At 44.7% G+C, this 15,830-nt stretch overlaps 1 protein-coding gene across 1 annotated transcript in view; it reads right to left on the bottom strand.

Moving 5' to 3' along the window:
• Positions 1–5,094: 5,094 nt before the first annotated feature.
• OBFC1 (oligonucleotide/oligosaccharide-binding fold containing 1) overlaps positions 5,095–15,830 on the bottom strand; it is a 39,679-nt gene continuing 28,943 nt past the window's right edge. The window contains exons 8-10 of the mRNA XM_011957341.1: positions 14,716–14,838; positions 11,648–11,720; positions 5,095–5,421 (exon numbers count right to left, since the gene is read on the bottom strand). Coding sequence (XP_011812731.1) covers positions 5,264–5,421; positions 11,648–11,720; positions 14,716–14,838 — 354 coding nt within the window. The 3' untranslated portion in view covers positions 5,095–5,263. The remainder of the gene's footprint in view (positions 5,422–11,647; positions 11,721–14,715; positions 14,839–15,830) is intronic.

Here is a 15,830-nt window from a genome sequence, read left to right as displayed (position 1 = left end):
GACACATAGGAAACGACCAGGGCCTCTTCAGGAATTTGGACTTTGATTTAGAATTCTGGGGAACACAGAACCTTTTGCTGTACTGTGATTTACCTTTTTAGGTTTATTTAATAAATATAGTAGAGGCTAACAGATGATAGTGTAAGTTCAATAGAAGTAGGCTGATGTTAAAAGATTCTGGATTACAATGAAAACTCACTTACGTGGGAGTTTGAGCTCACATTTAGAGCCTCCACTAGTGGAAGTCATGCAAATAAGAACCACTGCAGAGTTCTTTGTCCACAGACACCACCTCCCTCCAGGATGGTCCTGCTTTTCCCCCAGCACCTGTGCAGGCATCTCTGGTGAGTCTTATCACAGTCTTTCTGAGTTTGCCTGTATGCTTCACATAAATGTAGTAAGAAAACAATGAGACACTTCTTTGGGTTAACTGCTGTAAAGGCCACTAATGAGAAAGCGTAGATGTTTCCATCATGGAAAATTACAAGTTTACTTGGTTTCAGTCCTTGGCACTAAGTCTTAGGTTCCTCGTCACTGAACAGCCTTCTTTCCACTTGGCTTCTCTCGGCCAGCGTCCTGGCACACCATCAGAGGAGAAAGTAATGAGAAAGAAGTGTCTTACAGGGATGGGGAGCACTGGTAGCTTACCATATGGGGATAATCATGGCTCTTCAAACAAATCCTTAACTAGACAGTAGCACTATTTGTCTTCCTGCCTACACAAGCTACATGTGGGGTTCACACCTCCTGAAACACGTGCACACCAAGAGAACTGGAGAATGTTTGCTCAGTTTCCCTCCTTTTCAGGGGAACCCTCTGGCTGGTCTTCAGTACATGAGCTGTGACCCAACTGTGGTTAGCTCCAGAGAGTTTTCTAAGAGTCCCTCATGTTCTTAGAGTTCTGATGTTGCTGTAGAAGACAGAGGCCTACCTCATTTTTGGTTTACTCATGTTTCAGGTTACATGAGTGTGGGGTGGGGAGTGGGAAACAGCTTTATAATTTTTGTAGAAATTATGTAAGGAGTCAGGAGTTTGAGACCACCTGGGCCGAGACTGGCTTACACACCGGTTGAATTCTTGTCCAGCACCCAAGAAGAATGAGAATGTACTGACAGTGGAAGAGTGAGCACTTGCTAATTATAAAACTGCCAAAGGATAGCTATGTGGGGTAAAAAGCACCTGAGATCTCACCATGCAGAGGTAACACGTGCATCCCTTTGGTGAGCATTTCTAGTAATCTGGGATGTGTATAATTATTCATCCAGCATTTCCCAAATATATTTGTGAACACAGTGTTTGTGTTCATCCAGGAGCCAATCCTGAGACAGAGACCGGAAACCAAGAAATGCATTTGGGAGGTCAGCATGTGGTAAAGGGGAGCAGGGAAGTAAACCAGGGAGGGTGAGGCTGGTAGTTATCAGGTTAGCTGCTCCTGTGGGTGGATGGATGGTGCTCAGTCCCACAGAGGAACTCTGGAAAAGAGTGTGGAACATGTGCCTTGGCAATGCTTACCTGAGGGCGAGGGAGCTGGGGCATTTATACCCAAGGTGCTGTTGGCTGAGGCTGCTCCCTGCGGGTGTGACTTCTGAGCACTTCCAGCCTGCACAGCCTACTAAGACGTGAGAGAAAGCACCTCCCCCAGTCGCTCCCCTCAGGAAAGAGGCAGACACTGGCAGCCAGGAAGCAAACACTGGCAGCCCAGAGGCAGACACTGGCAGCTGGAAGGCAGCCAGACACACATACACTTATTGGTCGTATTGCTTAGATGTGTCAGGCACTGTTTTAGGTGCTGGAGACATGGAAGGAAACTAAACAGAGAATTCTACCGTCATGGAACATTCTGTCTATTGCGGAAAAATAATAAATAGGGCAAGGAAGAAACCATGGAGTGTGTTAGGCAGTATCAAACACTGCGAAGAAAAATGAAGTAGGAAAGGGAGTTCTGGGAAGGGGCACAGGAGGCGGGTTACAAACAGCGAAAGAGGAATGAGGGCAGGCCTCGCTGAGAAGGTGACACTCAAGTAAAGACTGGAAAAAGGGCAGAAGGAGGCACTTCACATGGTTACCTGGGAAGAGGAAACAGTGGGAGCACTGGCCTTAAGGCAGGAATATGCCGAGGCGTGTGTGCAGCAAGGCCTATGCAGCTGGGCTGGGAGGGCAGGAGGGCAGGGCAAGCGGGCCATGCTGACCTCTGTGCAGCCTCAGGCTCCTACCTGGGCCAAGACCAAAGGCTGTAGGAGAGTGGGAGTGTAACAGGGTGGCAGCAGCTGCTGTGCTGTGAACAGCCCAAGATGGGCCAGGGTGGAAGCAGGGAGGACTGTCAGGAGGCCGGGAGGAGGGAGAAGCAGTTAGATTCTGGAGATATTTTGAAGGTAGAGCCAAATTACTTACAGACAGATTGGATGTGAGGTATGATAGAAAGAAAGAAGCCAGCAGATTCGGTGTGAGCAACTGGTTGATGGAGCTGCCTCTTCCTGAATCAGGGAAATTTTCCAAAGGAATGGCACAGCATTTTTTTCTCGGTTACTTTGCAAGCCAGGACCTCTGGCTGGTGACACCCCGCCTGGGCCTTGCTTGATAATGCTACCTGCTGCAGGAGATGGCCCGCCCACTTCACCCGCCTGGGTGAAGTATGGCTTACACACTGGTTGAGTTCTTGCCCAGTGCCCAAGAAGAATGAGAATGCGCTGACAGTGGAAGAATGAGCAAAGCTGGGAGTTTTATTGAGTGATGAAACAGCTTTCAGCAGAGAGGGGACACGGGGGTGGTGTCCCTACCCACAGGCGGGAAAGTCCCCCTAATATGGCTGAGTCCGGGTCTTTTCATGAACTCAGAATGGGGGAGGGGCAGGCTGTAGGTATTATTGGAAAAGGCAACGTTCGATTGGTTAAGGCGTTTATTCAGAAAGAATCGATTGGGAAAGGGTGGGCAAACAGGAACAGAAGTTCCCACTCTGGGTGGTGGGTTTCATCCAGGACCAGCAGTCTGGTCTTTTAGCCTTCAGCCTTCAGGCTGTTCTTTGCTTGAACGTGAGGTTTCATTTGGGACCCGCCCCTCTCTGCCTAGGCATTTGGCTGCCTCATGTCGCTATCAGGAGCAAGCCTGGGGTCAGGAGTAATTGGGAGCCTGGCTTTGGGCCTATGAAGTTTGAGATGTCCATTAGAGACCTGAGTGGATATGTCAGTAGCAAACCGGATATAGGGGTCTGCAGTTCAGGGAAGAGGCCCATTTTGGGTTTAAATTGAGGAGCTGGACAGCATGTAGATGGTATAATCCATGTGGTTGCTGGAGACCCCCCAGGGAGCAAGCCAGATAGAAAAGAGGTCTGGGACTGAGCCCTCAGGGAGGCACAGCACTGAACAAAGGAACCTGAGAAGGAGCAACCAGAGAGCTCAGTGTCCTGAAAGCCAAAAGCGGAAAGTACTTCCAGGAGAAGGGAGTGGTCGACTGTGTATATATATATACATGTGCTACATTTATAAAGACCTCCATGCAGAAATATACATTCTCTCTACGGATATATACATACACACAGGGAGCAGTAGATAATGGTGTTATCCTATAGAAACAGATCTATAACTCTATCTACTTCCCACTAAATCTATTGGGGACAGTATGCCATGGCAACACTGTCTGCATTCATTTTTTTCACGGCTGCATAGCATTTCATTGTGCCCAAGAACCGTAATTAACTTTTTCCCTATAGATATTTTCCCCAATATAGAATTCTAGATTACACAGCAATGAGCATCTTGTGCAATCATCCTTTCACACTGGTGTGGTCATCTCCCTGAGATAAACCCTTAAGAGCACAGTTGCTGTAGGCAAGGGTATGCCCTTTTTACCTTCTGATTCTGGACTCCTTGCTGGTCAGCCCCACTAATCAAAGAAGCATTCAACGTGGAAGAGCTGCTGACCTCAAGGAAGAATGCCCAGGACATCATTCCAGGCAGACTCTATTCTAGGGACCCTTCTGTACACAGAGAAGATGCAGGGCAGCCACATAATCACTTTCAGAAATCAGCAAAGGTTTGCCAAAAGTCTATGACAGGAGGCAATCCACTGGTCCTAGCTCTCAGCCTGACATATCCAGCTGCAGCGGACTTCTGTGTATAAAGACTGTCCTGTTTCCATGGAGAGAGGAGCAATGCTCCAGGCCTAAAGGATCTCTAGCTGAGCCACGAAGAGCTTATTACATAAAGAGCAAATGCGGCAGACAAAGGCAATGCCTTCTGTTAAATGACTGTAATTAACTCCAAATCTTTCTCCACACTTTATTTTTGCTGGCTGGATTTGTCATTTTGCTGTCAGAACAGGCCTATAACATACCTCAGATGTTTTTCCTTTACCTTGTCATTCTGAGCAGAAGCATGACTCCATCACCTGTCTGGGCACATACCGAGTCTTTGTCTGGATGGTGTCAGCACATCCTGCACACTCAGCGGCAACCCTGAAAATAACATCTACTGCCTGCCAGGCAATTGGCTGACTGCCTCTGTGATCTTCAGGGGCATTGAGGGACCTCAGTCATGCACCTCTGTAAGTGCAGGGAAATGTACTGGGACACCAGTACCCAGTACAGGGAAATGTACTAGGACACCTTTCGATTCCCAAGGAAATAAAAGGAAAATGACAAACACATAGTCATGCCGTGGATCCCCTGTTTATTCCCATCTCTGGGCAGGTTTGTAAATAGCATCAACCCAGGTCTCAACCCCACTGCTGGTACCTAAGCCACAGAACTGTAAGCAAGTGACACTCAATCCAGAGAGAACTACTCCCCTAAACTGGTTCTTAGCCATCAAGAGAGGCCCACAGGAAGGTCTCTGATAACCTGAAGTTTTGAAAAGCTTGGAACTGTGTGATCAGGCCATATGCCCTTCAGTTCCTGAATGTTCACTACCCTGTGGTGACCCTTTGCCATGGTAGAGAGTCCAACCACACACATGAGTTAATCTGCCAACACTGTTTCCTCCCCATTCTGCTCTGTGAACAATGCGCAGTCCAGCCAGGAGGTCAACAGGGAGGGTTTTCTTGTTGTGTCATGGCTGAGATCAAAGTCATTGTACCCCAAGGACACAACAGACAGAAGGCAGCCAACCACATTTATGCCAAATCCCATTCCCAAAATGACCATATTTTGTAGTTTATTATGAGGTAACTGCCTCCAGACAGATAAGCCCCTGCATGATGTTGAAAGTCAGAGCCTGGGAGTGAACACCACCTTATCTTTGTCCTCCTCAGCTGGACTGTGTGTCTCTGCTCAGAAAGCTGTGTAGTAGTGCTCCATTGTGCTGACGATGTCACTCTGGTCCTCCAGGAGCTCCAGAACCTGCTGCAGCACAGCCTCACTCAGGCCCGGGCGAATGCTCAGGCGAGCGCAGGCCAAGATGTGCAGGAAGTGACAGCCCTTCTCTATGTCTGCAGGAAAAAGGCAGGTGGCTGAGTGTGGTCACAACTGTCAGGCCCTCCTCTGTCCTCTCCATACCTCCTGTCTTGGCACCTGCATTCTGACCAGATCCCCAGATGATCCTTATGCACATTAAAGTCTGAGATGCATGATCTATATGATCACAAAAACAAAACAGAAACACCTGTTCTCAGGCCCCTGATGTCACCATGGCGACGTGGAGCCACTGCTCAGGGACTCTGAACTTCAACCTTCAAGAATTCCCAATCGAAGATTTTTTTTTTATTCACAACCTAGTGGATTTTTAGTGCTTGATAAACTTTTTTCTCTGGGGTAATTACATGTTTAAGTGTAACCTATTCAGTGCCAAACCTCTAGCTTCTCAGGCGGGAGCCCTCTTGAGACTCATAGCAGAGCTGGTTTGCTGCAGCCTCCGTATGCTTCCCTCTAAGTCCTGATTTGATGGGGCTGCCTGGTGAGAAGGGATTCCTATCTTTGGCCTGTTCTCATTCCTCTCTTCCTGGCTTCCAAAAGTCTCATCTGTGATAGTTGTATTCCTAGTAACCTCTTATCCTCTGCCCAAAACTAAGACCATCTGGCACACAACAATACAAACTCAAAGTCAGTAACCTCTTTCCTAGTTGAAATCAATGACCTAAACACTGGTAATGAGAAAATAAAATAGGAAGAATGCAAGTCCTTTTAATTATCAGGCCCTGAGAGACACGACGATGAAACGGCAATCACGCTCTACTCCTCACTATGTATTCACCTCAGAAACTGTTTGCTATTGGCACAAGTAGTTATGAATTAGCCTAATTATGTGAAATTGAACACTATAATCCACACCCTATAACTTAACAATGTATAGCCAGTCACCAATCAATGTTATCTATAAACCAATGAGAATTCCTGACAAACAACTTTGTATCAACTCTGTCCTCCTTTTTGGCTTTTAAAAATCCACTTATGGGCCAGGTGCATGACTCATGCCTGTAATCCCAGAACTTTGGGAGGCTGAGGTGGGTGGATCACCTGAGGTTGGGAGTTCGAGACCAGCCTGGCCAACATGGTGAAACCTCGTCTTTACTAAAAATACAAAAATTAGCAGGTGTGGTGGCATGCACCTGTAATCCTAGCTAGTCAGGAGACTGAGGCAGGAGAATCACTTGAACCCGGGAGGCGGAGGTTGCAGTGAGCTGAGATTGCACCACTGAACTCCAACCTGGGTGATAGAGTGAGACTCCATTTCAAAAAAAAAAAAAAAAAAAAAAATTCCACTTATCACTGCTGCTAATCAGAGTGTATATTCAGAAAACCTGAATCTGTGCTCCCCGGCTGCAATTCTGAAACTTGGCCCAAATTAACTCTCTACTTATATTAATTTTGCCTCAGCTCCTTCCTTTTAGGTCGGCAGTAGTCAAACTGAGGGTTGTGCCTATTAGGGGATCAGAAAATCAATTTTTGTAGGTTGCGATCAGTATTCTTTTTCTTACCAAACTAAAAGACAGCAGAAATAGAACATTACAGAATAACTTGCATTGTAATTTGGATACATATTAATTCATGAAACTTTATTCCATATATCTTATGCATTAGAATTATATAATTTATTGGGTCATGATGTAAAATGTATTTCTAACTTCGAGTCAAAGTCAAACTTCTTTACCAAAAGCAAACCCTCTCCAGTTGTCACAGTTTAAAACTCCATGGTAGGGCCAGGCATGGTCTCTCTCTGCCGTATACCCAGTACCTGGCACACAAAAGGTGCTCCACACAGTCACTGAAAGTTGTTTTCAGATGGAAAATGCTTTAGGCTTCAGGAAGCTGCTCGAAGAGGTGTTGCAGTGTAAGGCAAAGCATAGTTCAAGGTTTGGTGCACTTCTGTAGCTTTGGGCAAGTCATCCCTAGGCCTCAATGTTCTCAGCTCTGGTGAAAACCACTTCCAAGGCCCTTTCCAACCCTAAGGTTCAGAGACTACTCCTGGGCTAACAAAGATTTGCTAAATTCTGACCTCTAGTGGCTGTGTCCACTCATTACTCCTCCCGATTGGGATTGCTGGCGTCCACACTTCCAGGCTGTTTCTTCAACATTCACTCCATAGACTTCCTGAACACCTACTATGTGTGCAGTGCTGAGCAAGGAGGAGCAAGTAGAGCCTGGCAGACCGAGAGCTGCCACTGGAGTCCACCATACCTGAATTTAAGCCCTGGCTCTACAACTGGGACAAAGTCATTCCTGGGAACAAAACCACCTCCTTCTCAGGGTGGCTGTGTGGATGAGAGACCAGGGGGAACTACTATGATTTGGTTCATCATACCCATAACCCAAGAAGATGAATGTAACTTAGTTCCTGCTCTAGAGAAGGAACTCAGCCCTTCCCAAGAAGAAAAGCCGCTCAAGGAGGAAGAGCTGACCAACAAGCGAGGGTAGGTTTGACGATGGGGAGTGAGGGGCTCCAACCACACAGACCTGCACACGGTAGGGAGGAGCACAAGGAATTTAGTGCTGCTCAGCCTTTAGTTTCTGTAAGGCCTGGATGCTTGGACCCAGGGCTCAAGATGACTTACAGGCATCTGTGGGGCCCGAAGCAGTGATGCTGACTGTCTCAGAGGCCTTCAACTATTTATTAAGAAAGGCTGTTCTGCTGAGGGTTATCTGGTGAGGCTGTTCAAAAGTGATCTCCAGTCACATGGGTAATGTGAACTTAGACTCCTCTCTATTTTTAATTTTTATTTTTTGTAGAGACAGGGTCTTCCTATGTTGCCCAGGCTGGTCTCAAACTCCTGGCCTAAGCAATCCTCCCAAGCATTGGGATTATGGGAGTGAGCCACTGTGCCTGGCCTTAGATTCTTCTCTAAGTGAGAAATTATTAGAAAACAGTAAAAGTAGGAAAGGCCAGCAAGGAGCTCCCCAGTGGTTAGTACAATTACATAATTCGACTCTTCTGGAGCAAACCCACAAGCCGAAGCAGACTTTTCTGATAAGTGTTTGCCTGGCAGACATAGTTATCTTATGATGGATCTCTATGAGCGGTGATAACTGTGCCTTATATTTTCCCAAGAACTTTCGCATGCAGCCTGATTCATACTATACCCCATCATACCTCCACCAGAAACCACAAATGCTGATGTTCTAGAGACCCAAGTGACATAAGGATACATCTCAGATATAACTTACTACTGTAACTACAAAAGGTTAAACTTCTTTAATTCTTTTTTAAAGGTTTGTCGTAAGTTAAAAAAAAATCCTCCAGTATGAGGAATGTTACATGGTACTCAGTTTCTACCAAAAGTAGCAGTTCTCTCCAGCTCTGGGTTAGTAAAAAATGAACCTGAGCTAAATACACAGGAGATTTTTGGAAAGCTAATGGTATAAAAGAACATTGAGTGAAAGGCTGCCGTTTTGGAACTCACCAAATGTTCATTTTCTTAGGTGTGAAATGATTTGGTGATCAAACAGGAAAAGGACCCCATGCTCAGCAAATACAAACTGAAGCTTTTAGTCAGTCTAGGTGAAGGGTATATCAGTGTTTATTGTAGCAGTCTTTTAATTTTTTTTGATAAATTGGAACGTTTTCAGGTAAAAAGTTAGAGATAAAAAGACATGTTCAACATAGAGCTCTTTCTTTTCGGATAATTTGCCATTGTTGTACCCATACTGAAACCCAAAATCCAGATTTTGTCAACTTTACTCCAACAATAATTGAGCAAAATCCACATACAGATTATCTCTGAAACTGCTTCCTTCCAGATCAATAAACCAAGTAGAAGGCTTCAGGCCTCCAGGCTAGAGAATTAGGGGCTACCACTTGTGCCATTAGAAAAGAACTTCATTTTTATTTAACACTTTTTGGATCACAATTATGCACTGAGTACTCTTCTAACTTTCTAAATGCCCATTCATTGACTTCTTATAAAAACCCATCATGTAGGTACTAGTATTATCCCCACTTTGCATTTAAAGAACCCGAGACACTTGCCCGATGTTACACAGCTACCAAGTGGCAGAGCCAGGATTCAAACCTAGGCAAGGTGGTTCCAGAGCACAGCTCTGCACAATGCCGCCACACTGCCCATCTTCAGAAAACAAATATCAATCCTTCAGGGACTTAAGACAGGCTTGATGTTCACAGTCCTTTCATTATTGAAGGGTTAGCCTTTGTGAGACACTCATAAATGACTTTGAGTCCTTCTACCAATCATCCTGACAAGGAAAATCTCCAGGCTATATTCTGTATGAAAGATTAGAAAGGAACTAAAGGCACAGTAGGAATGGTTAGATCGAGGGTTGGATATTTACTTACACGTATAACAGCATACTGTCCAGCTAATGAAGAGATGTAGGCACTTTTATGTGTACTGTTGGCAAATGACCTCTAGAAGGCAATGTTAGATCTAAAATACAAGGTGTGGGACAATGTATATCATCGGCTAAACTTTTTTTGTGTTTTCTATCAAGGATAAATAATACAGATATGTTTGTAAGTACATATCTGTATAGTTTATCCTTGATAGAGCACACATATTCAACAGGATATGCAAGTAACCAATAACAACCACTGCCTTTGGAGAGGGGAACACAGAAGCTGGGGCTCAGTGCTGGGAGGGAGTCTGACTTTTTGGTGTGTATTTTTGCACTGCTTGGCTTTTTATGAGGCACATACATTACTATTCTGAATTGCTATGTTATGACATTATGAAGCAGGGTGGTCACAGCACGTTCCAACACAGTTCTTATAACATCTTTTATCAGCATTGTCAGTAATTCAGGCTTCAGAATTTGGCTCCTGGGAGTGTAGAGGGCCAGGTGATTGGCTAGTGGCTTTTAGAGGCTCCCATTCACAGACTGAGTGGCAGGGCCTGTCCACTTGATGAGCTGTGGGTAGATGTAGATGTTAAACCTGCCACTTTCAGGACACTTCAGAGAGCCAAGTCCAAATGAAATGTGAATTCTTTTCATGTGCTTTACTAGCCCTAGGAGCCCTATGGTTCAATCCATTCTATTCCTAATGCAGATGAAAATAAGAATCTGGCCAGGAGGCTCATGACTAGGGTGACTGCATTGATGTTATCTTGGGAGCAACTTCTCATCCCTTCTTGGCTGAGGAATCCCACATTGCACTGCTCTCACAAGCTCCTCCAATTGCAGACAGATGGACTTTTCCCTCAACTGAAGGATATTTGTTCTTACTGTTCTGAATGAAGTGAACAAAGTCCATTCACTTGCATTGAAATAATATATTGCTTTGAGTTTAAGAGCTGCTGTCACACCACTCTGGGATCCGACCTCATGGCTTCTTAAAGGTTAACTGGGGCTGTCTACCATAAATACTGGGGCTGGAAACCTGGCCCAGCTTCACCCACTGACTCAACCTGGCGCAGGGCCAGGCCCCAGGGATGTATGGGCCGAAGGACTGGAGGTGGAGTTCACTGGCAGATCAGGGACTTGGGGTCATTAACAAACCTTTTAAACACTTCTTATTATAGTATGTGTTTGCAAAAGCTAGACTTTGAAAAGTCACCTTTAAGACCGGTCAGTTTACATAGCATTTAAAGATGGTACTAACGCTTTCTTCTCTTTCTAACTAGTGTGGAAATGGTATTGTTCCTTGTCAGACTAGCTACAGTTTCAGAGTCTAACCACTAGGGGCTGAACTAACTCTACTAAAACCATGTTCTAAACCATTTCTTTTGCAAATTATCAGTTTCCAAGATGACTGAATTACACCGTTCATAAACTGTCATGTCTAGAACCATTCCTTCCAACACTGAAAGACTTTGATGTTAGAATAGAGGGAAATGTCAGGTTTGTGTTCAAAGAAAAGGGGCAAGCATGAAATAGGAAATAGCACAAATCAGAGAGAACACAAGAAGCAGAATGACATCAAAACGTCCTAGTGTGGTGACTTTACCTCACTGTATCAGAATTCCCTGTCTAGCTCCCAGCTCATCCTCTATAGAAACAGAATCCCCAGAGTAGAATCTGGGCTCTGAACGTTTAGAGAGCTCCAAGGCTGAATCTTACGTATAGCCAAGGTCACAACAATTGTGCTAGCCTAACACTCCTTTAGAGAGGAGATGGAGGCTCAGGGAGGGCAGGTACTTTGACTATTGTCTTTCCAAGTCATTACTGGGAAAAGTCCCAGGTCTCCTGACTCTCCATCCAGTGCTCCCCGGGAGACAGTATCCCCTTCCAGGGCACCAGGGTGTCACTTGTACATTATATGCCACTTACGATTTGGTTTCTGGCAGTCCTGCTGAATGATCTGGTGGATCTTTCTGTGCAGATCTTTGTCTTCTCTGGTTACCTAAATAGGAAAAATAGTTGAGAGAGAGAGTGTTCTTAGGTAACACAGCAGTTGTGTCATCCAGACTCCCAGATTAGTATTCAGGGTAGCTTCTAAAGATTTCATAACAATCATCCCTACACCATGAATGTGGTGTTTGATACTCGGCCTAGTGTCAAACCAGTTCTGCCCAGAGGACACGTCCTTGGGAGTTGGTTCACTGGGGCAATGAGGTTAAAACAAAAAAAAAGCTGGAATTGCATACTTTTAAGGAGCAACTAACTTTCTTCTTCAACACTCATAACACATTTCTCTTATTTGTTGTTATAGTTTTGAGCAAGGCACAGTGATCAAGGCCTCCGATCTTCACCCCATGACCTCTTCTTCTGAGCCGTGACACCTGTCTTGTGTTATATCAGTTTTCTTGCGTCTCCCAACCACAAGGAAAAATAAGAGAAAAAAACAAAAAACAAAAACAAAAAACCCTGCAAGGGCAAGCTAGCATGCGAGTAAAGCTGGCCTATCCACCGAAACACATTCTGCTCTCAAAGGCAGACATAACTTAGTCTTTTTCTTTTTCCTCTTTTTTTTTTTTTTTTTTTTTTTTCTTTTTTTTTTTTTTTTTTTTTTTTGAGACGGAATCTCACTCTTATCGCCCAGGCTAGAGTGCAGTGGCTCGATCTTGGCTCACTGCAACCTCCGCCTCCTGGGTTCAAGTGATTCTCCTGCCTCAGCCTCCGGAGTAGCTGGGATTACAAGCGTGCACCACCACGTCTAGCTAATTTTTGTATTTTGTATTTTCACCATGTTGACCAGCCTGGTCTCGAAGCCTGACCTCGAGTGATCTACCGGACTTAGCCTCCCAAAGTGCTGGGATTACAGGCGTGAGCCACTGCGCCTGGCCAACTTAGTCTTTTCCAATCAGCTCAGATAAGAGGGAAGCAGCATGCAACGGGTTTCACCTTCATGTTCCACAGTGAATCTAGTAACAAAAAAAGAGAGAAAGAGAAAGAAAAGAAAGAGAAAAAGGGAGAGGAAGAAAGGAAGAAAGAAAATAGACATGCAAACAAATAGCTGTAAGTTTCCTCCTTAAAGACAGCCCAAGAATGCCTGTCTGACCTGCCTTACTGGAGGGGGCATCCTGAGAACACCTGCCTTCTCTCAGCTCATGAGGTTATGACGAAGATTAAACAAGGTCATGTGTGAGAGCTGCTGAATGCAGGAAAGCACTAGGCAAACAGAAGTGTTGACTTATTTTAACCATTTCCCTAAGGCAGGGCTTCAGGAGAAAGGTGACTACAAAGCAGTGGAGGGGTGAAGTCACAGATGGCGAAAAGAGATCTATTTGTGCTTGATCACAATGATTCACAGGAGGAAGTGCCCAGCCCCGCCACACCTTGCCCTGGACTGCTGCTCCTCAGGAAGAGCTGCTCTCTGAAGGGCTGGGAGGAAATGTGTGTCCCAGAGCGGGGCTCGAGGTGAGCTGCCCCCATGAGCTTCTCCAGCTTCCAGGAAGCAACTAACTCCCACCCGGCCTTCCCATGCCAGGACTCCCATCCTGGGATGGTGTGGGAGGCACTCGCCCTTATGTAGACCAGGATACCTGTTTCAAAAGTTATTTAAATGGTATTGGTAATTTCTAAAATTCCTCTAAAGTGGGGAGTCACTAGGGTAAATCAACATCAGGAAATGTCATATTAAGAAAAGCTCCCCCTCAGGAATCTTGCCTGTAAATAGTGAGACTTCTGGAATTTGATCAGTCTCTGGGAGAGCTGCACATAACTAAGTCCACACCACTGATGTCAGTGGTCCTGAGAAGGCCCAGTTCCAGCTTAGCTCCTCCAATATTAAAGGTATGCAGAAAAAGGCGAACTTTTAACTTGGAAAGAGTGAGGCAAACAAGCACCCATACTCCTGCTGGGAGTCAACTGGTACAGCCTTCAGGTAGGTCCATCACACTGTGTCAACCAAAAGCTTAAATGGCCATGCCCTCTGCTCCAGCAGCTCTTCTTTTAAGAGTCAATCTTACAGAAATACTGACATGAGTTCGCAAACATAGTTGTGCAAAAGTAGCCACTGCAACACTATTTGTGACAGCAAAACTTAGAAATACCCTAAGTATCCATCAAAAAGGAATGGCTAAAAAATACACGACAGGTACCCACAGTATGGAATACCCTGAGGATGTTAAAAATAATGAGGTAGATTTATAACTACTAATGTGGAAAGGTGCCTGTGACGTGTTATTTTGGTACCAAAAAAGGTGTAGAGCACTATTTAGAGTAGCAAGTCTCAATGATCCCAGGAGACATTTGGCAATGTCCAGGGACATTTTTGGTTGTCACAATTGAGGTGCTGCTACTGGTCTCCAGTAGGTGAAGGTCAGGGATACTGCTAAATATCCTGCAATGCACAGGACAGCTCCCACGACACTCAATCACCTAGCCCGAATAGTGTTCAGATGGAGAAATGTTGATTTAGAAGATGATGACATTTTTTATAAAACAAAAAGGCTCTTGCATAAGCCAGGGATTTGAAACAATTAAAAAGCCACAGGAGCATATATTTATATGTATGCATTTGTAAATGTACAGATAAATGTCCAGAAGGATATACAGTTGTCTCTCGGTATACTCAGTGGATCAGTTCCAGGACCCTCAGGTATACCAAAATCCACACACACTCAAGTCCTGAAGGTGGCTCTGTGAAACCTGCATGTATGAAAAGTTAGCCCTCCTCATATGTGGGTTTCACATCTGCAAATACTGTACTTTCCATCTGCATTTGGCTGAAAAAGTTTGCATATAAGTGGACCCACACAGTTCAAACTTGTGTGGTTCATAGGTCAACTATTATTAAAAGAGATACCTTGGGGAAGGATAAGGGCCAACTCTGACTTCTGATTTTATGTACCTCCTTAATGATTTTTAATAATAATTAGGTGGTTATTCGTAAGTAATAAATATATTTGTAATTGAAGCTACGAAGGAAAAAAGTTAAGTTGTAAATGTCTTACATAGTATAGGTTATCAAAACCATCATCTTTCTGGAAAACAAGTCCTTTTTCCTGCAGCAGTTGTATAGCATTCTTAAATATACTATGAATTGCCTTGGAAGTGGTGTCCTTCTTAAAATTCACCTGTGTAGAGAGGAAAAAGAAAAAAAGAAAAGAAATAAGTCTCACCTTACAGCACCTGAGAGCAACTCCCTAGACCAACTGGTTCATGAATTTGTCCAACAGGCCTTTTAATTGCTGAGTCAAAAAGATCCTGGTATGTACCACCGTAGCAGGATGGCATTTAAGCAGGACTGAGAAGTGTGCCCTGGTAGGTCACCTTTCATAACTGTTCCATACCTTAGTTGTGATTTTTTTTTTTTAATGAACTCACTCTGTAGTGCAGAATAAAAAAAGTTACCCTCACTGTTGGACAATCTTTGACTTATTTTGTATACAAAACCAAAACACTGTATATATATATATTAGCCCCCTTTTCCATTAAAATTGAGGCTGTAACAATCTCTTCCAAGGGACTTCAAAGATTTTTATGTAAGTTGGAATAATTTGGGGACTCCAGCATGAAGTATTAAATAGCCTCATTATTTTAAATGGAGGAGAATAGAGGCTGTGCAGAGATCCACCAAGGGGAGTCCACAAGGCTGAAGGTAGACAGCAGTCCTGGTGAAGCACAGTCCCCACCTGGAAGGGACCTCTGCTGCTGTCAGCTCTCCCCCTCACTTTCAGTGTTTCTTCCCTTCTCTAGAGACAAGTTTGCCTGGAGAGGGTCATCCAGGTCATCCTGCTTCTTATCCCTGGGGAAGCTAGGCTATCAGCTAGCTCCCCCATGCTTGACCAGATCGGGTGCTTCTTGAGTCAGGGACTTTGTTTCATCTTGGCCACCTACTCCCTAGCACATGTTAGGTGACTGATAAAGTAAATGTGAGACGAATGGAAACAAATACACATTAGAGAGTGTGTATCATTGGGGATTTTCCGCTCCTTCCTAAAACAAAGAAAATGGCGAACAACAATTGCCCTTCAAAGTACAGATTCTTTTTTTTTTTTGAGATGGAGTCTCGCTCTGTCACCCAGGGTGGAGTGCAGTGGCGCGATCTCAGCTCACTGCAAGCTCC

Source organism: Colobus angolensis, unplaced genomic scaffold (genome assembly GCF_000951035.1).
Source record: "Colobus angolensis palliatus isolate OR3802 unplaced genomic scaffold, Cang.pa_1.0 Scaffold44, whole genome shotgun sequence".
NCBI classification, from domain to species: domain Eukaryota; kingdom Metazoa; phylum Chordata; class Mammalia; order Primates; family Cercopithecidae; genus Colobus; species Colobus angolensis.
This window is presented reverse-complemented; position numbering and strand designations above follow the sequence as displayed.